Consider the following 23,348-nt stretch of genomic DNA (forward strand, 5'->3'; position numbering starts at 1 on the left):
GCAACTTGAGGCAATTGATATGCCACTGCAGGGGAGGCCCTGTCCAGGTGCCTGACGCTGCATGCACGTTGCATATGGCACCATAGATGATGGCAGAGGCATCTGTTGAAACAACAACATGCCTGGACACTTTCACTAGAGGAACCCCTGCCCATAAGAAAAGCAAGCTCTGACCATGAGCTAAAGGTCTGGCGGCAGGACGGGGTAGCCAAGACTCAGTGCATGCCGCGTTGCCATGCTCATCTCAGGACTCGATCGCGAAGCCAATGCTGAAGCGGTCTCATATGAAGTAACCCGAGCTGCGTGACAGCGGTAGTGGATGCCATATGTCCCAGGAGCCTCTGAAACTGTTTCGGTGAAACATTCTTCCTGCCCCGAAAAGACTCCAGGCAGTTAAGCATTGACTGAGCACGCTCTGTCGAGAGATGTGCCATAAAGTCGACTGAGTAATTTGTGGATTACTGCTTATTGGAGACGCGAATCGTTTCAAACGATTCTGTTCGATTTGGTGAACTGGTTCAAGAAGATACGGTTACATCGAGTGATTCATTCGGGAACTGGATATAACTAAACTGCAGTGTTTTGAAAGCTCTCACAACAGAACCAGAAGAGAAGACAATGATGAATAAAGTCATAGTTTTTGCTATTTGTGGACCAAAATGTATTTTCACTACTTCAAAAAATTCTAACTGACACTCTGATGTCACATGGACTACTTTGAAGATGTTTTTATTACCTTTCTGGACATGGACAGTATACCGTACATACGTTTTCAATGGAGGGACAGAAAGCTCTCGGACTAAATCTAAAATATCTTAAACTGTGTTCTGAAGATGAACGGAGGTCTTACGGGATTGGAACAACATGAGGGAGTCATTAATTACATAATTTTCATTTTTCGGTGAACTAACCCTTTAAGTAATTTCTAAAGACAACTCATTGAATGCTTTTTTATGTATATATTTTTTGTCTTTTGTCCATAAAGAATGAGATCACGCCACTACATGTTGCGTCTAAGAGGGGAAACACTAATATGGTTCATCTGCTGTTGGACAGAGGGGCTCACATTGACGCCAAAACAAGGGTTAGTAATAATAAGTTGTCACTTTAGTTTTGTACATAATGTATACACATAGCTGAGATGACTAGCATTTTTATGAGCCTGATATGAGCCAGATGTCAGTTAGCAAAAGAAAAAAAATGCTATGCTTAGATCTAATGAATTAATTTATGTTTAAGTTTTCTAAAAGTGTAATGTTTGCAGAACAGCAGGATTATCAGTACATTGTTTTGGCATGTTTTACACCGGATGACTTTCCTTATTCCTAAAATAACTAAAATAAAATAAATTGTTAAAATAAAACTTTTATCTGCTAAATAAGTGCTAAATAAGTAAGTAATATAATAAGTAATATTAGGAGAGATGATAATAATGTGCAATCACCAGTGATGCAGAGTCACTGTAGCTGTGTGTGTGTGTATGTGTGTGTGTGCGTGCGTGTGTGTGTGTGTGTGTGTGTGTGTGTGTGTGTGTGTGTGTGTGTGTGTGTGTGTGTGTGTGACCGACTGTGTTCTTCTTCAGATTTTTACTGCAGTGTGGAATCCAGCTGGTTGTGTTCTGTCCCTTTTTCCTGCATTGTCACATTTGTGATGTGGTTTAAGTTCCAAAGCGCTTTGTAATGAAATTACTGAAGAGACCTTAAGGTGAGAGTGTGTATTGCAGGATGGCCTCACCCCTTTACAATGCGCAGCAAGAAGTGGGCATGACACAGCAGTGAAGCTCTTATTGGAGAGAGGAGCCCCTATGCTGGCCAGAACCAAGGTAGCTATCGAAATGACTTTTATAATATAAAATGCTATTGTTTTTGTATAATAATAAATATAGAAATTTTGCTAATTACCTGTAATGCATTGTTGGAGGTAAAGGGTAAGGTTTTATGTAAATGTTTGAAGGGGTCATATGACGTTGTTATTTTCCACATAATCAACATTATTTTAGCTCCTTTATGCCCCGTCTTTCTGAAACTTGTCAAATATTACAAAGCTCATTGTTCTGAAAGCGAGGTGTCCTCTGATTGGCCAAATGCCTCAAATGCGTTATGCAAATGTTGCGCCCCCTACCATACTGTGATGCCGTCTCCCGGCGTGAAGAGACAAAACCAATAAAACCCATTATAAACCAGGCATTTGGTGCATCCAGTGGGGACATAATTATGGATTATAATAACTTATACTGTCTTTTTATGCAAAACCATGTTTGCATTTGTGACTGGAGAAGTGACAAACAACAAGCGCTACTCTACACTGCTCAAAACTCACATTTGAATCATCAGTGGCAAAACCTTTAAAAATGAAAATGTACTTACAGGCTGTGAGTCAGCATTATTTGTCAAAATACCGGCATTTTAGGCTATTCTCCCAGAAAGTCCTTCATCCTCTGTAAAATGCGCTGCACACATCTGAATATTTGGGTTGAACTGCTCTGGAACAATGTTGTAAATACATCTTCACCACTTATTTCTAGTTGTGTCCTATTTTGGAAAGCCAAATGTAATGTACTGAAACACAGCATCTCCACGACATGGAATCAACAATACTACAGCTAGAACGTCTCTGTTACGTATTATAACCCTTGTTTCCCGATGGAGGGAATGGAGACGTTATTTCGAAATGGGAGGCCAATCATCTCTGAGTTTAAGAGAAAATGTCAATTAAAAATTAGCTTCAGGTTTTATGCTGAAGAGGTTCAAGGTTGTGGCATGGGGACATAACGTCTCCGTTCCCTCCATCAGGGAATGAGGGTTACGTATGTATCACTATGAGTTATGTCAAACGACATATGCGGTCCTATGGAAAATACCACAACCTGAACATATTTACAACCCTGTGGCACTGCAATTGTCGACAAGATGCGGTGTGTCACAAAAGCTACGCTTAAAGTCGTAACCTTCCAAAAGCCCCAGTGTAAATTCACTTAACATGGTACCGAAGGGGCCAAAAGGGAGATTACATCGCTGCTGGAGAAGGCCATGCTGCCGTTCCATCCACAGAAAGTTAGTGGAAGGGATTTCAACCTTCATTTGTTCTTTCAGCTTGGCAGAATGATGGGGAAGCGAGCCTAAGGAAAAGTTTGCTATGGAGACCACATCCTATCTGTAGGGAGGCAACATGTTATGGAGATACTGATATGGCCTGGCCCAGGGGGCAGGACTACATATGGAATGGGTCTCTGAGGCAGGTCGTACCTTAGAGTAGGGATGGAGCAGCTGCCAGAAGAGACTGAAAGAGCAGGTCTGTCAAGGGAAGACACGGATTTACCAAGAGGGAAACCTTACCGTGGAAGAATAAACATATGGGATTACCGGTAGGGAATCAAGCCATAAGGACACCTAGCCCATGCTAACAACAATACTGGGCCTGGCACCAGACTGCTCCGCCAACTCTGACCACCGAGGGTGCTGGAGGATGCTCGACCAGGGTACGCCAACTGGGAAACTCTAAAGGGAGAAGAAAAGCGCTCGCATATCTGTGTTAGGGGGAATGGTGCAGCAAGCCAGTCATTCCCACCAATTACCTGTTACCCAACACACGGGAAGAAACTGGCTCTACACGAAAGTTGTAAAACCTAGGGAAGCTGTTAGGTGTCACCTAACCCGCACCTCAACAGATGTCTGCCAGATAGGTGCCGTGCCCCAGTACATAGTAGGAGTGTGGAGTGAACCGTCACCCCCAGGAGGCATGTCTCGCCTTGGGAATGGTACGCCAAGGCGATGGCATCCACTATCCAGTGGGCCAACCCCTGCTTGGAGACAGCCTTCCCTTTCTGATGACCTCCAAAGCAAACCAGGAGCTGCTCAGAGCTTCTGAAGCTCTGGGTGTGGTCCACTTATATGCAAACAGCAACATCAAGGCTGGATCTGCCTCCTCCAGGGGCAGTGCTTGCAGGTTCACCACCTGGTCACGGAAGGGAGTGATGGGAACCTTGGGCACTTATCCAGGCCGGGGTCACACCGACCAGAAACAGTTCCACGAGATGAAATGGCTTTGTAGCGAATAATGACATTGACTACTCGGCACCGAAGCAAAAATCTGAATGAGTGGATGCACCTGTCGCGTATTTATACCCGTAGGCACAGGGAGTGGCTCAGGTATGTTAAATCCACTAGCCAATTTTCATTGGCGTTTTCTCTTAAACTCAGAGATGATTGGCCTCCCAAGTGAGACCCCATATGTCGTTCGACATAACTCGTAGTGACCGACAGATAGGGAATAAAAGTTAAGCTTTCTTTCTTTGCATGAACATTTGGGCAGTGTTATGCAAAACTTTACACACAGTAACGTAGACATGTGAGGACATGTTTAAAAAGAAATTCAATACAGAAACATAAAATAAATAAATGCTAATTTTAATAGGCATATAAAAAAAATTTGTTTCATTTTATTCATTTCAGGAATTGCCAATTCAGTTCTGGATGCTGCAAAGTCTTTTTAGTTACTTTGAATAATAAAGAATAATTAAATAATATAAAGCATTGTTTTACATTGTAGCTTGACCCATCACCAGGGCCGTATTAAGACAGTGTGGTGCCCCTGGGCACTATACCTCAAAAGCCCCCCAGCCCAGACATAATTAAGGTGATTTCTCAAATGTAATTTATTAACTTGTCCAACTACCATATTTTTCGGACTATAAGTCGTACCTTGTCATCTTTCGACGTAACCTACGCACACTTTCACCCTCCCGGTTATCTGCAATGGTTTCATCTTCACTTCCTTCCCCTAAACTGTTTGCATCTTTGGATGCTAACAGTGCTACTGATACTTTCTGCTCCACTCTTACATCTTGTTTAGACACTGTTTGCCCCTTATCTTCCAGGCCAGCCCGTAACACCCCTTCTGCCCCTTGGTTATCTGATGTTCTACGCGAACACCGTTCTAAGCTTAGAGCTTCTGAAAGGGTGTGGCGCAAGTCCAAAAATACTACTGATCTTATTGTGTATCAGTCACTGCTATCTTCTTTCTCTGCTAATGTCTCCTCTGCTAAAAGGACATACTACCATAACAAAATTAACAATTCATCTAACTCTCGCATGCTTTTTAAAACATTTTCCTCACTTCTTTGTCCTCCTCCTCCTGCTTCATCTCTAATAGCTGATGACTTTGCAATGTTTTTCATTAATAAAATTAAACATATTAATGCACAATTTCCCACACCACAATCAGTCAAGCTCATATCACCAGCAAACTTACACTCATTTACATCCTTCTCTTCACTCTCTGAGGCAGAAGTGTCAAAACTCATCCTTTCTAATCACCCTACAACTTGCCCGCTTGATCCAATTCCATCTCATCTCCTTCAAGCCATTTCTCCTATAGTTGTACCTGCACTCACTCACATCATCAACACTTCCCTCCACACTGGTGTTTTTCCCTCATCATTTAGACAGGCACGTATAACTCCACTACTTAAGAAACCCAACCTCAACCCATCTCTTTTAGAGAACTACAGACCAGTTTCCCTTCTTCCTTTTATTGCAAAAACACTTGAACGAGCTGTGTTCAAACAAGTCTCTACATTTCTCACACACAACAATCTCCTTGACAGCAACCAATCTGGCTTCAGAAGTGGACATTCAACTGAGAAGGCCTTGCTCTCAGTTGTTGAAGCTCTAAGACTGGCAAGAGCAGAATCCAAATCTTCAGTACTTATCCTGCTTGATCTGTCCGCTGCTTTTGACACAGTTAACCACCAGATCCTCCTATCAACGCTACTGGCGAAAGGCATCTCAGGAACAACACTTCAATGGTTTGAGTCTTACCTATCAGATAGGTCCTTCAAAGTATCTTGGAGAGGTGAGGTGTCCAAGTCTCAACATCTAACTACTGGGGTTCCTCAGGGCTCAGTTCTTGGACCACTTCTCTTCTCTGTCTACATGGCATCATTAGGTTATGTCATTCAAAAACATGGCTTTTCATACCACTGCTATGCTGATGACACTCTACCTCTCATTCCATCCTGATGATCCGACGGTAGCTATTCGCATCTCAGCTTGTCTAACTGACATTTCTTCCTGGATGATGGACCATCACCTTCAACTCAACCTTGCCAAGACAGAACTGCTTGTGATTCCAGCAAACCCATTGTTCCATCATAATTTCACCATCAAGTTAGGCACATCAACCATAACTCCTTCAAAAACAGCTAGAAGCCTTGGAGTTATGATTGATGATCAGCTGACTTTCTCAGACCACATTGCTAAAACTGTCCGATCCTGCAGATTTGCTTTATTTAACATCAAGAAGATCAAGCCCTTTCTTTCGGAACATGCTGCACAACTCCTTGTTCAAGCTCTTGTTCTGTCCAGGCTGGACTATTGCAATGCCCTCTTGGCAGGTCTTCCAGCCAATTCTATCAAACCTTTACAATTAATTCAGAACGCGGCAGCAAGATTAATTTTTAATGAGCCAAAAAGAATACACGTCACACCTCTGTTTATCAACTACCACTGGCTCTGCACCCATTTACCTAAATTCGTTACTTCAGACTTATGTGCCCTCTAGAAGCTTGCATTTTGCAAGTGAACATCGCTTGATTGTGCCATCCCAAAGAAGCACAAAGTCACTTTTACCGACTTTTAAATTAAATGTTCCCTTCTGGTGGAATGAACTCCCCAACTCAATCCGAGCAGCTGAGTCCTTAGCCATCTTCAAGAAACGGCTTAAAACACATCTCTTCCATCTTTATTTGACCCTCTAACTTTAACACTCACTATTCTAATTCTATTCTTTAAAAAACTACCTTTCTTTTTTTTTGTATTCTATTTTCTTTTCATTTATTATGCAATTGTATATGTATGTGTGTGTGTATGTGTAAAGACCTCTAACTAGCTTGCTCTATTCTTTTATTTTTTATTCTATCTGATTTCTTTTTATTTATTATATTAGTTAAAATCCCATGCTACGTGTACTGTGTTAACCTAACTGAGACTTGTTATAGCACTTATATATCATTGCTCTTTTTGTTGTTTTTGATTGCTTCCACTGTCTTCATCTGGAAGTCACTTTGGATAAAAGCGTCTGCTAAATGAATAAATGTAAATGTAAATGTAATGTACCTAAGTATAAGTCGCATCAGTCCAAAAATACTTCATGACAAAGAAAAAATCATAAGTCGCACTGGACTACAAGTCGCATTTATTTAGAACCAAGAAACAAGAGAAAACATGTCCCTCTCGCAGCTGTAGACGGTAATGTTTTAATTTTAACTTCAATGGTAAACAGGGAGACTGCATTCAATCGCTTCTGTGCCATTGTCGTCCTGAGCTCATTCTTCACTCGTTTTAAAAAAAACTTTCGATCCCTGGAACATTTTGAATTGTAGCTTAAACGTCTAGCATCCTTGTATCCTTGTAACTTTCTTTTTGCAAAACCACTCAATTGACGTCTGTCCATTTTGATTCATTTTCTGTAGCAGTTAAAAAAATTACACATTTGCGCGCACTTGTTGTGGACCAACTCAACTCTGACAGGGACGGAAGGGGGGGACTCATGTAATCTTTATTTATTTATATTTTATTATTATTATTATTGTTGTTGTTAAGTTAGTGTTCATAAATGAGTAATGTATGGTCTTTCAAGAATTTCAAGTTAATAATAAAACATGTGGTGCCCCCTTAGTTGTTGTGAATGGTTGGTGCCCCTGGGCACTGGCCCAAGTGCCCTTATGGATAATCTGGCTCTGCCCATCACCTATCAAAAACATACCTCTCTAGTTTTCTTTAATCTCTCCTAAATTTTCTAAATTAAAAAATGCTTTATTTACGTTATCAAAACTTTCAGGAATATTACACATACTGTACAAACTAATATGTGATGCCTCAATGTTTTTTTATTTATTTATCCTTGTCTAGAACGGTTTATCTCCACTCCACATGGCAGCGCAGGGTGACCATGTGGAGTGTGTCAAACACCTGCTGCAGCACAAGGCACCTGTTGATGATGTCACACTGGACTACTTGACATCCCTCCATGTTGCTGCTCACTGTGGTCACTACAGAGTTACCAAACTTCTGCTAGACAAGAGAGCCAACCCAAATGCTAGAGCATTGGTACATGCATTCTTCGTATTGTGAGTCTTGTTTCCTCCATTATTTTATTTTATTATTTTTATAATCTTACACTTCTTTCTTGCTGGATGTTTCTTTTTAGAATGGTTTCACTCCTCTACACATTGCCTGTAAGAAAAACAGAGTCAAAGTGATGGAGCTCTTGATCAAGTATGGAGCATTCATTCAAGCTATCACTGAGGTATAAGCACAGAGACTACCGCTCCCATACAGTAAGAGAAACATGGAGGTATTTCATCTCATTTGAGAATATATATTGTCCTGGATTCGGTCGGGTTCGGGCTTAATTTATATCATCTTATGCGGGCTCGGGTCAGGCTCAGGCTTGCGCTCCGGTCATTTGATGTGTTTCGGTTAGCGCGAGAATAATGCGAAAATGGAGAAAGATGTGAAAATTAATGCTGAGTAGGTGTAACGGAGGCTTGCCTCTGGTGATTACATTTTGGTTGCACCAGCAACTAAAGCAAACTCTTTGGTTTGGAAAAGTTTTGACTATGTTTATAATTAGAATAATGAGTGAATAATGACGCACCATCAGTGAGCGCAAGAACACGCTGAAGCCATCTAGAGTGGATTCAATAATGTTCCTCCACAAAAAACATGTAGGCTTAGCCTAATCTCTGTGAATAAAGGTTTTTCAAATGATAACTAAATATTCATTGAGTCTTAAATGCATAATGTGAACTGAGTATTTACACTAATGTTGGCATTATTCTTTTATTAAATGTCAGCTGCTAGTGGTGAAGCAAATCCGGCGGAGGCTTTATCTTAATTTCGTTATTGCCAAATACCCATCTTAATAAAAAATTGATCTTAATTTTATTTGTTAAAAAAGACTCGTTTTTATTGGTGCGTTGGTCTATTTATAGGCTAAAAATAAAATATATTACATATATTAAATATGCTTATTTATTAAGATGTCACGGAGGACTTATTTTATTTCTTTATTCCAACTTCCAAGTGGTGTAGTCTATGTTAGTTATGAATAAGTTATGTTAAAACATCTATAAATGACTCATTCTTGACAAAAGGCAAAAGAGCTGTGTGCATGCGAACATTTTAATAATGTCGGGCTGTAAACGGATTCCGGCTTTTAAAAAGCTTTTCAATCAAAATGTACTTGTCGGGCCCGACAAGTTTTAAGGCCCGATTACAGCTCTAGCCACAGCTCCCTTCAGTCGCAGTGTGATCCCTCCGTCTGTCATTTTGAGTCACGCTGCGTGCTTCCATCAGTCGTGTCTCTTTGCCTTCTCAGCATCGGACTAGGGCTCCTCTTCCGGTGCATCAGACCCACAGTTCCCTTCGGTCGCAAGGTGAACCCCCAGTCTGAGTTATGTTGCATGCTCAATGGTGGCGAGGGATCTCCCTCCTCACGGGGTAGAGCCGCTGGCTCCCTTCGGTCGCAGTGAGAGCCCTCCATCAGATTAAGAAAGTTATTAATAAAAGTTTTGTTTCAGCTTTGTTCAACATTTGACAACATTCTGATACATTTTTTCTCCACAATCAGCATAGAAAAACATGAAAAACATTGTGTCTATTCATTTTATTGTTCAATACTATAAATCAGTATAATTACAATACAAATAAATACTGCATAATTAATATAATATTAATATGTACTTATTTGGGAGAAACAGTTACTAGATGATGTGTGTTAATTTATTTGATTTAGATAATTAGGCTGATGCTGTTGTCATCTCTCTCTCTCTCTCTCTCTCTCTCTCTCTCTCTCTAGTCTGGTCTCACACCAATCCATGTGGCAGCCTTCATGGGTCATCTCAACATTGTTCTTTTACTATTGCAGAGTGGAGCTTCGCCTGATGTTAGCAACATAGTAAGTAAACATCAAGCTGTCTGTCTTCCATCATAGAATCTTAAAAGTGGTCAATGTGGAATGTTCTACATACTGTAGGCTGTGCTAAATGAAGCTCATAATTTTTTCGGATTTTTTTATTTTTATTTTTATTTTTATTAATATCCATCAGTATATTGAAAAGTGGGGTAAGATGAGTTGTTTTTCACTCATGAAAACTTAATGTTTTATCTATCTATCTATCTATCTATATATATATATATATATATATATATATATATATATATATATATATATATATATAGATATAGCCCTATTCGGACGGGACTAGTTTTACAGGGGGTCGTTAGAGATATCTGCGTTTCACCGACGTACTTGGTGATTTTAATCCCGTCCGAATCTGCCACGTCTGTGTTTTTCTCACCCAACCTCTGTGATAATTCCAGCACAAATTACCTACCGTTTTTCAGCAAACTCAGTGATCCTCTGAGAAAACTAATCCCGTCCGAATGCGAATGTCTGTGATTGCCGGTGATATTTTATTTCACAACGCGTTTCCTTGTATGTTTTGGCCAACGTGAATTACCGTAGATGCTGTTACCGCGCGGATGTTTGATATATTTGCTTAGCGGCAAATAAATAATAATAAAAAAATAATACAAATAATAAAATCAAGAGCAAGATCGCGTAAACTGTTAATACCGGCTATTGTAATATCAGCATCAGGTAAGATTACTCACGTTCATTTATTTACTCAGTTACATAATGTTTTAATTACATTTAATAAAAATAAAAAAAAGGAAAACAAGTTAAACTAAAGGAACCACACATTAACATGGTTTTGCTATACTAGCCATTTAGTATTTATTGTGTAATAATACTAAGGCAATCATTCTGAATGAATGCAATGCACGCATACAGAGCGTGTGATCTCTGTGACGCCCAGATGCACAAATCAGACCCTCCCTAGATCTCTAACCTGTTGTTGAGGTAAAAGAGGGGAACCCCCACAAATTTTGAAATTTAAGTTTGGATATAGAAATGCCTTTTCAATTAAGCACTTTTTTCAATAAAGCACTTTTTGTTCCTGTGGCTCAACTGGTAGAGCGTTGCGTTAGCAAGCAAGCTAGCACAAGGTTGGGGGTTCGATTCCCCGGGAACACATGATAGGTAAAAATTGATAGCCTGAATGCACTGTAAGTCGCTTTGGATAAAAGCGTCTGCTAAATGCATAAATTAAAATTAAATTAAATTTTTAATGCTGACTTAAAATACCCTAAGAGGCAGGTTAATTAAGATGTGTATGCTTGGGCTTTGCCTAGGCTTTGTGTTGTAAGTAAATTGTTTAAACCATGATCAGTTCAGCTAAGGAAAAAAGGTGAGAAATGTCTGGTCTAAAGCATTAAATACTCATTCTGTCCCAGCGTGGAGAGAACGCTTTGCACATGGCTGCCCGTGCTGGACAGATGGAAGTTGTACGCTGTCTTCTGAGGAATGGGGCCATGGTGGACAAAAGAGCAAGAGTAAGACAAAGGCATGATTTGGCACTGCATGTGAGAATTGTGCAATCCCCTTTCTTATAAGAGAGGAAATAGGTATTCCAACTGGATTACTCTGTCATAAGTAGTGGGCAACTACTATATGCTTTTAAGGGTCTGTGAGAGGAGGGTGGCCAAAGGCTGACAAAAGGCAGATATTTAGCCCATACATACACAGTAATACTTATTTTTCTTTCTTCTACATTCAGCCAAGTACTGTATGGTGAACCATACTCAGAATTCATGCTCTGCATTTAACCCATCCAAAGTGCACACACACAGCAGTGAATACACAAAAACCATGAACACACACCTGGAGCAGTGGGCAGCCATTTATGCTGCAGCGGAGGGAGCAGTTGGGGGTTCGGTGCCTTGCTCAAGGGCACATTAGTCATGGTATTGCCAGCCCAGGACTCGAACCCACAGCCCTAGGGTTAGGAGTCAAACACTCTAACCACTAGGCCACAACTTCCCCTTACAGTGCAATGTTATAAAAACAAATGAGATATACACCAAACTGCTAAAATTGAACTTGAAACTTTAACACAATATTTACTCTAAAAGTGCCTATATGTACCTCTATACTTACATGTATATCACTCTTCTCACCCATCAGGAAGATCAGACTCCACTTCACATTGCATCTCATCTGGGAAAGACCAAGATTGTCCAGCTCCTGCTACAACACATAGCTCATCCAGATGCAGCAACCACTAATGGTTACACCCCACTTCATATTGCTGCACGAGAGGGACATCTGGACATTACTTCAGTGTTGTTGGAGGCTGGTGCTTCTCACTCTTTAGCTACCAAGGTCAGTGAAAGCTAGATTTTTACCTTCCTGAAAAAAAAAGACCTGTTTAGACTATCACTGTAAGTTTACATACATTTTTCGGAATCTGCAAAAGGTTTTGTCTTCCGGGAAACATGTAGCTTTTGAAGAACAGTACTAATTGAAAATAGTAAGAAAATATTTTTAAATGAAATAAGAACACATTACACCGATCAGTTCAAAAGTTTACATCCCTTTAGTGATTTGCCTTTCTCAGCATAAATGAATGATTGCACCAATTCTAAAAGTTGAGTCCCTTAACTTGTCCTTAGTGTAAAAAACATTCATTGATTTATTTGAAAATCATATAGTCACTGATGAAAAGGTATCATATATGAAGAAGATGCTGAAAGTTATTATTTGCTTTTGGATTCTATGTAAACATCTCTTATATGAACTAGTTAATTCATGGCAGTAATTTGAATTTTTTTTTTTTTATATTAATGTTACCTCTTATTGTATCTGAAATGATTGATGTATTTTTATTGAAATGACTGCCAAGTGTATGTTAACTTGGGACCATATGATTTTTTTCCCATTCTGGATTCTCATTTTGGTCTAGAGTAGTTCAGGCCATTTGGTGCTGTTTTGGTGCTGTCATAGCTGGTGGACCAACATATCCAGTTAAACAAAGCTGATGATGCTGGTTCACCACAGAAGTAAGCTATGTGTAGTTAAGAAACCTGTTCAGTACATGTTTTGAATCAGCAAAAAAAAAAAAAAAAAAAAAAAAAAAAAATTAGAATGCGTTTATGAATCAGTTATGTAATGATAATACGGAATAAATTATTTTTTAATATGTTCTGTTATTGTTGCAGATTAATCTATTGATTAAGCACTGTTACCTTGCCAGTTGCTCTTAAAACAGTGTGCAACTATAATCAATTTGTCAAAGATCTCCACAGTTTCAAGGATTATTAACTATTAATGATCTTTCGAAAAGAGTAAGGGTGTGACCCCGGCATCCTGGCCAAATTCGCCCATTGGCTTCTGACCATCATGGCCTCCTAACCATCCCCATACACTGATTGGCTTCATCACTCTGTCTCCTCTCCACCAATAAGCTGGTGTGTGGTGGGTGTTCTGGCGCAATATGGCTGCCGTCGCATCATACAGGTGGATGCTGCACACTGGTGGTGGTTGAGGAGATTACCCCTTACCCACTTTGAGTGCCCAGAAAAGCACTATATAAATCTAAGGAATTATTAATTATTAATTATTAAATTATCATTAACTATAAATGTAGACACAGTTATTATAATACTGCAGTTATTGTTACTATCATTAAACTGTGTTAACCTACTGTTAGTCCACATTAACTAGACAGCGCTGTACAGATTCCTCTGTATGAGGACTCACTGTCTGTGAGGACCTGCTGACAGTACCAAAAACTACATCTGAATAATTTAGTAAAGAGCAAGCAGAGCTGTTTGACAGCCAGAGCTATGCTTTCAAATCACTGGGCCCAGCCTCTATACACTCATCTATCTCAAAAGATATTTAGTATGGTGATCTTGTCACAGGGCCCAGGGCAGCTGTCCACCTGACAGTATGATAGCTGATAGAAAAACATAATAATAATATAATTCACATAATTATATTTAAAAATAATTGTAATAATTTTACACTACTTAACATTTTATATTAATAGATTTGAATGATTTTCTGTTTATAATAAATTGCATGTTAGTATTGTTTATAATGTAATCTACATCCATTTATGTTAGTATGTTTGACAGGGATTAGTTGATTTATCTGTATCCTGAATTTAAATATTTACAGAAAGGGTTCACACCTTTACATGTGGCATCAAAATATGGTAGCCTGGATGTGGCAAAACTGCTTCTACAGCGGCAGGCACCCCCTGACTTTTCTGGGAAGGTAACCTTCAAATTTAACATGCTATAACAATCCCTGTTAACACTGCTCTTTGATCATATACCATGTGTCATCAGGTTTGATTTAATGCTTTTTGCAATGCTAACAGTTCTCCGTTAATCATGTTGCACTGACCATCATCCCAGCAGAACGGTCTTACTGCTCTACATGTTGCTGCTCACTATGATAACCAGAAGGTGGCGCTCCTGCTTTTGGACAAAGGGGCATCTCCCCATGCCACAGCCAAGGTGAGAAGACGTCATCTTAAAATATATACAGTACAACATTTTGCTGTGAAATTTCAATATTTATTTATTTATTTATTTATTTATTTATTTATTTATTTATTTATTCTTTTTTTTTTAATCTACAGTAGCTGTTGCTCTGTAGTTTCACCCGCCTAAGTATCCTTTGTGTTTTTTTCTCTGTTCATGTAGAATGGATACACTCCCCTTCATATAGCAGCAAAAAAGAATCAATTGGAAATAGCTACTACACTCCTGCAGTACGGAGCTGAGACCAACATCCAGACCAAACAGGGTGTGATGCCGCTCCATCTGGCTTCCCAAGAGGGACACTGTGAGATGGCAGCTCTGCTTCTGCAAAGAGGAGCTAATGTCAATGTATCCACAAAGGTGAATAACTACAAATATCAGACAATAATAAGCTAAACACAGAGACAAAAATACAAAATCAAATAACCATTGAATCCAATGGAATAATTTACATTACAGAACTAAAAAAAATAACATTGGGACAATGCAATGCAATAACTGGGTTTTTAAATGCTTTTATATAATCTGTGGAGATAGAAAATTTAAAAGAAAATTATAGAAGAGATTTTTTTTTCATTTTGTGCTGTACCTATTAAGCGCCAATCCTCCATTTAATCTGACCTCTTGATGGATGTGTATTGTGCATGACTTTTTGTTCATTTATAAGCCCTATAATTGTCTGAGAATATCCGAGGGTAAGACTATTAATAAGCTCATCAATTATTATTTTTTTTTTTTTTTTTTTTTTTGTGATGATAAACTCCAGCTTTGTTTTGTAAAGGTCTCTGGTTTGATTAGTTTATGTAATTTTTTTTTTTTTTTTTTTTTTTTTTTTTACCAGAATGGACTTACATCCCTTCATCTTGCTTCCCAAGACGACAAAGTAGGTGCTGGTGAGATTTTAGTTAAGCATGGTGCCAACATTGACCAACAAACCAAAGTAAGAAGAATATTATTATATCCCAAATTAAGACATTTTCCCTAATAAATATCATCGATGCTGAAAATATGATCTCTATTTCAGTTGGGATACACACCTCTTATTTTTGCCTGTCACTATGGAAATGCTAAGATGGTTAATTTCCTGTTGAAGAGTGGGGCAAGTGTCAATGCTAAAACAAAGGTATTTTTATCTATTTTTTTATGTATAAAGACTATTTTATATTTAAATTAATAAAATTACTCAGACTATTTAACCACGCTATAAAACTGATTTCCACATACAAAATGAGTCTAATGTATATCAATTAGGCAAAACACAGCAATGTGTTAAAGGCATATTGTGAAATATAACATTTGCATTCTTTGCAGAATGGTTACACACCTCTACACCAGGCTGCACAACAAGGCAACACACACATCATTAGTGTCTTACTCCAGCATGGAGCCAACCCCAATGCAATCACTGTGGTAAATATAATCACATGCAAAATATTTCAACACATAAACCATTTAAACTTTTTTTTTTGTTTTTTTCAATAAAATCGCATAAATTGATCCTATTGAAATGTTTTCCCTTAAAAGAAGAAAAACTTGATATAATTGTTGATATTATGTAATTTACTGTATAGAATGGAAACACTGCTCTTGCCATCGCACGTCGCCTCGGTTACATTTCTGTGGTTGACACTCTAAGAGTACTCACAGAGGAAATTATCGCTACAACAACGGTTAGTTTACCCAAGGATATGCATTTCTACGATGTTCATAGAAATATACAGTACAGTATGCATTGTGGATTTTAACTAGATTAACAATAACAAAAAACACATTTGTGTCTATGTAGACAGTGACAGAGAAACACAAGCTAAATGTGCCAGAGACTATGACAGAAGTCCTTGATGTGTCTGACGAAGAGGGTGAGTGTGACAAACAATTATTTTATTACTTTTAGCCTTTACTATTTTATCAAACTGCTTTATTTAATCAATCAGTCAGCCAGTCAGTCACTCACTCACTCACTTACTCACTCACTCAATCCCAGAATATTTCCTCAAGTATATTGGCTGATCTGAAGTTTTCACTTCTAATCTCATGACAACATTTAATTTGTGTGTGCTTTCTGTTGTTATTGGGTTTCTAATGTACATTAACATGGAATTTCCTGTAATTCCAAGACAGGCAGATGATGTGTCGGTGTCTATGTCTGATGAATCTATTGATTTTGAAGGTATAGAGTGACAGATCAGAGATTGATGCAGTGTAATACAGTAGCTCAACCTTTATGAATGATCTTGCAGTTTTTTTTTTTTTATATCAGTAATAGTTGTATATGAAAGAAGTGTGTGTTGCATGATGGAATTGGCATTGCATTGTTTTATTTTTGCTGTAATTTATTGTAATTGTAGTGCAGCCAATGAGTTAACAAGCAGAATGCTAAACATTGGTCTTAAGTTTTAATTATATCTTCTTTAAAGGGGGGGTGAAATGCTCGTTTTCACTCAATATCCTGTTAATCTTGAGTAGCTATAGAGTAGTACTGCATCCTTCATAACTCCAAAAAGTCTTTAGTTTTATTACATTTATAAGAGAAAGATAGTCTGTACTGTTTGTTTCCGGAAAAATACGAGCGGCTGGAGGCGTGACATGTGGGCGGAACTAAAGAATCACGAGCGTGAGTAGGCTGCTAATTTATTTGCAACTCACTTATTCTTCTTTCTGCTAATGCTGACATAGTCGCTTACAATGGTAAGTGAGGAACTCTGTACTCTCTACATATCAGTGTGTCTTAAAGATGATCCACTAGTTTTGTTCTAATACAGTGTATTTTGAGAACTAGTTGCTACTGGATGGATGGATTTTTAAAAAAAAATGATACTTTGATTCCATGCCTTTGACACAGTCTGAATAGACTAATTTGGTGTAGAAATAACAGTAACGTAACATGCAGCTGGGTGCACATTGTGGTGGCAGAAAATCACTGGGAACAAGTGGAAGGAAATGGGTAAAATCGATGAAATAAGAGAAAAAAAAATATTGTTGTGCCTTTGAATGTCAGAATTGGAATTCAAATACATTTTATAGAATACTGTCATCAAAGACACTATTTAAAGCTAAACGCAGACTTTTAAACGGAAAGACTATGGATGAAACCTGCTATGATTAGCCTACTTTTAAAGAATAAATTTGATTTAAACAATACCTCTCCATAATATTCACATTTGCAGTTCAGAGGGGACATATTGTGCTAGCATGAAATAATATTTAAACATATAACATTTACCTAATCTAACAATTCTGACTTTTTTCTTGCAAAAGCCAATTTATATCTTCTAGTTTAGACTTTATAACTCAATTTAAATCAACAATTGCAATTTTGTCAATTCTGAGGGGGAGAAAAAAAAGCAAGAACCGTCAAATACAAACTCATGATTCTGAGCCAAGAAGAAATAGAGAATGACGAGTTGATTTTTCTTAGCAGAATTGTGAAATATAATCTTGGAATTGAAAGAAAAAAGTCAGAATTTTTAAATGCTAACTCAAAATGAACTTTTTTGTTCTTTTATGCCATGGCTTCCATAGACCACTACTTTAAAACTGTTGTTTTCTGCCACAAGATAGACTCCGCCCACAATAACGACGTCACTGTTTGCAAACAAAAAAATGGTATACAAACTGCTATTTAATTCAAAGGTAAAAGAAGACAACCTATTGATTGATGTTATCTATAAACTGTATGTTTTTCTTTAGTTTGGATAGGTCCTACACAACCACTTACCAAAGTTACTTCCCTGTAAAACATTATGGGATGATGGGGGATATGGTATACAGTAACAAGGTAAAGTTTTTTCCATGCGTTTTTATGTTATTATTTATTTATATTGTTATTATCATTATTATTATTAATGGCTTTTATACCAAGTGATGGCCTTCAAGAATTGGTATGATTAGTTAACAGATTAGTAAACCTTTTCTTTTTAAACAAATGTACAGGTTTTTACAGATTCTGGCTTCTTGAGTTCTGCATTTCATGTTTACATTACTAGATAAAGCCGCAGTTTTAACAAAGTTGCCTTTATTCACTCCAGGTGTCTTCTCTTGAAAATGAAAAGGATTCATATAGCTGGGAAATGGAAAACTTGGACAACATAGCACTTTCCTCAAGTCCTGCTCATTCCGGGTATGGAAAATAACTGCATGCTCTCTATCAAACACACTCTTACTCACACATACGAATACTGAAACTCTTTGTATTAACGGGCAATATGGAATCAAAATGGACTCTTTTTACTTTTAGATATGTTACTGGTCTTATTGGTATTAAAAGGTATATACATGGTATATATACTGCTTCAGTGTAGAATGCTGTCGTACCAAATCATAGAGGCTTTGCCTCTAAGTGAGTATATATATATATATATATATATATATATATATATATATATATATATATATATTCTACACACATTTTTAACAACCAGAAACCTAGGTAGGTATATAGGATGGTGGCCTTGAAAATGCAAAGTTACTACATCACTTCTCACTTACTGTAAGTTCCTCTGTTTTTCAAACTTCCTTCTCTCTTTCTGACATTTTCTCTCTGATGGATGGTATTTTTTTCTTCAGCTGTTGTTCTCCATGTCATGACCATGACAATGGCAGGTGACTGCAACGCATCATTCGACCTCAGAATTCAGAACACAGGGATCACATAATCTGTTATGTTCTTGCTATGCCTCTTGGAATATTACAATTTGTAATACACACACACACATACCCTATAGATGCCAAAAGGCACTGCAAGTTTGAAGTCATCTGAATGGTATTTGTCATTTCACAAACATGCCTTTGAGACTAACACAGTGTTTGTCCCATTAGTTTTTTAACCTGTGTTTTTAATCATGAATTGTGTGGCAGACAACACTTATGCAGTATAATGTGATATTACACCATTACTGTAACATGTTACTGTAACATACTTTTAAGATATTATCATCATCATCATTCAGGCATTATTTGTTTATACCATTACAATGAACCCTGACTTAGTATAGAACAAAAAAATAATTTATAAAAAAAAAAAAAAAAAACTTTTATTTTATTAATACAAATGATTAATTGAAATTGAAATTGAAATTCTGTCACAATTTGCTACGGTGCAGGAATATAGAGCGAGGGAAGAGAAGACCAGGAGTACAAAGCCAAGTAATATATGCATATTGCGGGGTATTCACATGTATCACAAGGAGTAGACATCAACAATACCGTGCCCTTAACAAAAGACAGGGAACACCATTTATACACAGAACAGGAGAATGGGATGACAAGAGACACCTGGGATCAATAGAAATTACAAGGGGGAACATCAGGAAATAAATCAACATAGTCAGGACAGGAACAGGAAACCAAATACGGGCATATGAATCACATGGGAAGCAAAACACAACCAAACCTGGGAACCCTACTACCCCAAAAAAATAAATAAATGGGGACATTTACGGGGCTGTACTCAGGGCCTGGAGCCCTGGGCTAAACTCGGGATCAGGAGCCCTCCGTGGGCTTACCTTGGGATCAAGATCCCTCTGTGAGCTTAACTTGGGAACAGGAGCCCTTCCTGGGTTGAACTGGGGATCAGGATAGCACTCACGTGGTGCTGGGTCTGGAGGAGCAGGCACAGCAAAGCACCTTTGAGGAGCTGGGACTGGAGCCGACACTGGAGCGAGCTCTGGTAGTGGAGCTGGGACTGTAGCGAGCTCTAGGGGCGCGGCACTTGAGGGCACTCTGAAGGAGCTGGACACTTGAGGGCACTCTGGAAGGCGCTTATGAGGAGTGGACACTGGGGCTGGAAATGACGCCGGGGCCACATGAACACTTGACGGGCTTGCCAAATGAATGCATGCCATATTAACATGGAGTGAGGAGACCAGGAGTACAAAACCAAGGAATTTATTCATAACACGGAGAATCACACATAGCACAAGGAGTAGACATCAACAATACCGAACCCTGAACAAAAGACAGAGAAGACACTTTATACACAGAACAGGAGTATGGGATGATAAGACACATCTGGGATCAATAGAAATTACATGGGGATCACCTGGATAGGAACAGGAAACTTACCAAACAGAAATAGGGCATAGGAAACACATGGGGAGTAAAACACAACCAAAACTAGGAACAGAGTCTAACAGATATATACAATACAAATTGAGCCATAAATGAAGTTTGAGCGACAAATGGAGTTCAGGCAGAACATGGAGTGAATGAAGCATACAGTTTTCAATTCAAATTAGAGTCATGTTTTGAACACACGTTTCGCCACATCGACCAGTGTACGTGGCATGATTGGAAGGTCAGTCAAGATCGACCCTCCCTAGATCAAGAGTAATCTACATCATCAAAAACATCAAGCATGCTCAACAGATGTGGATATAATTCACTCTCCATTCATCTGAACGTGTCACCATGAAGCTAAGGCAACATTTTCTTATTTTTCTTTCATACTCATGTTCACACAGTCAGTCAATATCATGTATTGATAAGCAAGTCCTGTGCAGCGCTGCAGCCGGATGACGCTTGTTGATAGTCCACTTTTGCTTCAGTCGATGCATGCGCAGTTCATCTGAAAAACTCCATCTCATAGATTAAACCCTTAAATAAAGACCAGCATGGAGTTAAAAACGTATAACAACCTTTGTTATACCATATTCCTTATTTTCAAGAATCAATTTTAAAGATAAACATGAGACTCCGTATTCCAACAGATCAGAAAACATGCGGTTCTTGCAGCACAAAGAATTTCATACTCCATTACTACATGCTTCATGATTTTTTATTCTCCACACAAACATCTGCTGTATTGGGCATGATTTTCCGGGAGAAATACCCATATGAGGAATTTTGCCCTCTTCACAACCTTAACTTGTATGAACCTGGAAGTAAGAAATTTGTCACACAAATACTCGATCTTACATCCAAATTATTTTTGAAACTTGCCCAGCCCAGAATTCATCTCTCTAACAGTGTTAACAATCTGATGCATAAATCAGCATTGCACCCCCTCCCCCCTCCCCATTTAAGTATTGGCAACATGCTTATTGCTAAGCTAATTGCTCAGTACACGCTGTAGCTATATCTCCTTGGCCCTAGTTTTTTGGAAACTGTGTTGCTTAAAGCTATTTAGTCACTATTCAAACCTACCGTTTAACAGGATTTATAGACTGCTACAAACAGATGTGTGTAACGGATTAATACTTCACACTCACGGGAAGAAGGAGGCGGGAACCGGCGCACACTTAAATAAAGCTTTAATAACAAATAAACACAAAACAGCGCGACAGCCCCTCGCAGACGACTGCCACGCAAACAAAAACCAAACACAAAATAAAGTCCAGGCCTGGTCCTCTCTCGTCCTTCACTGTGGTCGCTTCTCTTTTGTATCCTTCCAATCCCCTCCATGGGACTCGAGACCGCTCATTTCAATCACTCCACCAGCCTCGCTGAAGTCCTCCGCGGTGCCTGGCGGTGGCACTGGATGGCCCTCAGTGGACGGACACTCCTCCGCAATGTGTTTCACCCCACTTCATGTGTTAAGCCATCAAAAACAACAGTTTCCTTCATTGTCATGTCATCATGGAGGGAGTCGTTGATGTTAATGAATGTTAGCAACCTATATTGTCCAAGATCTTGAAGAGACCATCTGTGCTAACCGGATCAAAAGACTTGACGAGATCAGCAGAGTCCACATTGAGGGGTTACTGCTGCTCCCTGCACTTTCTGCAACTGTAGGAGTGATAAGATCATGTCAACACTATGACACTATGACTCCTGACAAACACTCTCACCAAGAGCCTGAACCATTTATTACAAATGGTTGAGTATGACAATGCTTGCATTATTCACACTATTTCTGTAGGGCTGCAGGTGGCTTAGATACATTTGCAATATTATTCAATCGCTCGATTAACAATAATGTGATATGCAGAGGTGTAGTGGTAAAAAAAGAGGTGGGTAAACTATAAATTCTGGGTGACCACATCGTGGTCACGGTAAGGTGGGTCACTGCCTACCAGTGTACGTGTATCCTGATGACATCGCTATAGGCTATCATTTGATATTACTACCAAGGGTATCACTGGTTGTTCCCTCATGTAGGTCACACAATCACTATTCAATTCATACATTAATCTAAGTTCTTGTTAAAGATACTCAAGAAGGAATAATAAGGTTGAAATCTATAAAGTTTACTAAATGACAAAACAGAGAGAACTATTTTAACATTGCTTATTTAAACATAAAAAACTGTATAGGCATACACATTTATGAACCATTATTTATGAATATTGAATTCATAGAATTAATTAGTTGATACTATTGTTTTATTTAATTTCTCCATTTAACTCTATTATAATTGAATGTTAATCAAGCCATCACTTTAAAACCTAAAACTGAATAACATTTGTGGAATTGTGTTCCTGTAGCTCAATTGGTAGAGCATTGTGCTATGGAGCGCAAGGTTGGGGGTTCGATTCCCCAGGAACACATGATAGGTAAAAATTGATAGCCTGAATTCAATGTAAGTCGCTTTGGATAACAGCGTCTGCTAAATGCATACATTTAATTGTTTAACCATTACTTACAAATGGTTGCCGTAGGATACAAAATAAGTTTCAATACGCTGTTAAAAGCATGAAATGCAACAAAAACCAAACATAACCTGCTCAAATTCAGGCTTTTATTATTAAGTTACATTTTATACATTTTTTTTATAAACAAATAATGTTTACATTGTAAATGTTGTCACTCCATCCTTATTGTACATTTAAGTATCTATCCAAACATACAAAAAAAATATTTTTGTACGTGTTATGTGCTAATACCTACTTATAAACAATGAGACCAGGCTGGAATATCATGATCATCTTTCTAAGTGACTTGTGATTT

The 23,348-nt window shown here is 38.4% G+C and overlaps 3 protein-coding genes across 3 annotated transcripts in view; all 3 read left to right on the forward strand.

Moving 5' to 3' along the window:
• The first annotated feature begins 1,766 nt into the window (after positions 1 to 1,766).
• LOC113098896 (ankyrin-2-like) lies at positions 1,767 to 10,121 on the forward strand. Its single transcript, XM_026263952.1, has 4 exons — positions 1,767 to 1,822; positions 7,911 to 8,108; positions 8,209 to 8,307; positions 9,862 to 10,121. Exons 1-4 carry the CDS (start codon positions 1,805 to 1,807, stop codon positions 9,994 to 9,996), a joined length of 450 nt encoding a protein of 149 aa, XP_026119737.1. The 5' UTR covers positions 1,767 to 1,804; the 3' UTR covers positions 9,997 to 10,121.
• A 1,263-nt stretch (positions 10,122 to 11,384) lies between these two features.
• Positions 11,385 to 14,858, forward strand: LOC113098910 (ankyrin-2-like). Its single transcript, XM_026263967.1, has 5 exons — positions 11,385 to 11,462; positions 12,094 to 12,291; positions 14,092 to 14,190; positions 14,334 to 14,435; positions 14,625 to 14,858. Exons 1-5 carry the CDS (start codon positions 11,385 to 11,387, stop codon positions 14,856 to 14,858), a joined length of 711 nt encoding a protein of 236 aa, XP_026119752.1.
• Positions 14,859 to 15,311: 453 nt separating this feature from the next.
• Positions 15,312 to 23,348, forward strand: part of LOC113098911 (ankyrin-2-like) — a 56,552-nt gene continuing 48,515 nt past the window's right edge. Inside the window, exons 1-6 of the mRNA XM_026263968.1 lie at positions 15,312 to 15,585; positions 15,774 to 15,872; positions 16,034 to 16,132; positions 16,249 to 16,321; positions 18,122 to 18,240; positions 18,491 to 18,582. Coding sequence (XP_026119753.1) covers positions 15,535 to 15,585; positions 15,774 to 15,872; positions 16,034 to 16,132; positions 16,249 to 16,321; positions 18,122 to 18,240; positions 18,491 to 18,582 — 533 coding nt within the window. The 5' untranslated portion in view covers positions 15,312 to 15,534. The remainder of the gene's footprint in view (positions 15,586 to 15,773; positions 15,873 to 16,033; positions 16,133 to 16,248; positions 16,322 to 18,121; positions 18,241 to 18,490; positions 18,583 to 23,348) is intronic.

The sequence above is a fragment of the Carassius auratus genome, unplaced genomic scaffold, assembly GCF_003368295.1.
Source record: "Carassius auratus strain Wakin unplaced genomic scaffold, ASM336829v1 scaf_tig00216729, whole genome shotgun sequence".
NCBI classification, from domain to species: domain Eukaryota; kingdom Metazoa; phylum Chordata; class Actinopteri; order Cypriniformes; family Cyprinidae; genus Carassius; species Carassius auratus.

What these genes read in the sequence shown, in the direction of transcription:
- LOC113098896 (XM_026263952.1), top strand. An exon ending in ACCCAAATGCTAGAGCATTG is followed by an intron (nt 8,109 to 8,208) that starts GTACATGCATTC and finishes GTTTCTTTTTAG; the next exon opens with AATGGTTTCACTCCTCTACA. An exon ending in TCATTCAAGCTATCACTGAG is followed by an intron (nt 8,308 to 9,861) that starts GTATAAGCACAG and finishes CTCTCTCTCTAG; the next exon opens with TCTGGTCTCACACCAATCCA.
- LOC113098910 (XM_026263967.1), top strand. Translation starts at nt 11,385, where the DNA reads ATGGCTGCCCGTGCTGGACAGATGGAAGTTGTACGCTGTCTTCTGAGG. An exon ending in TGGTGGACAAAAGAGCAAGA is followed by an intron (nt 11,463 to 12,093) that starts GTAAGACAAAGG and finishes CTCACCCATCAG; the next exon opens with GAAGATCAGACTCCACTTCA. An exon ending in CTCACTCTTTAGCTACCAAG is followed by an intron (nt 12,292 to 14,091) that starts GTCAGTGAAAGC and finishes AAATATTTACAG; the next exon opens with AAAGGGTTCACACCTTTACA.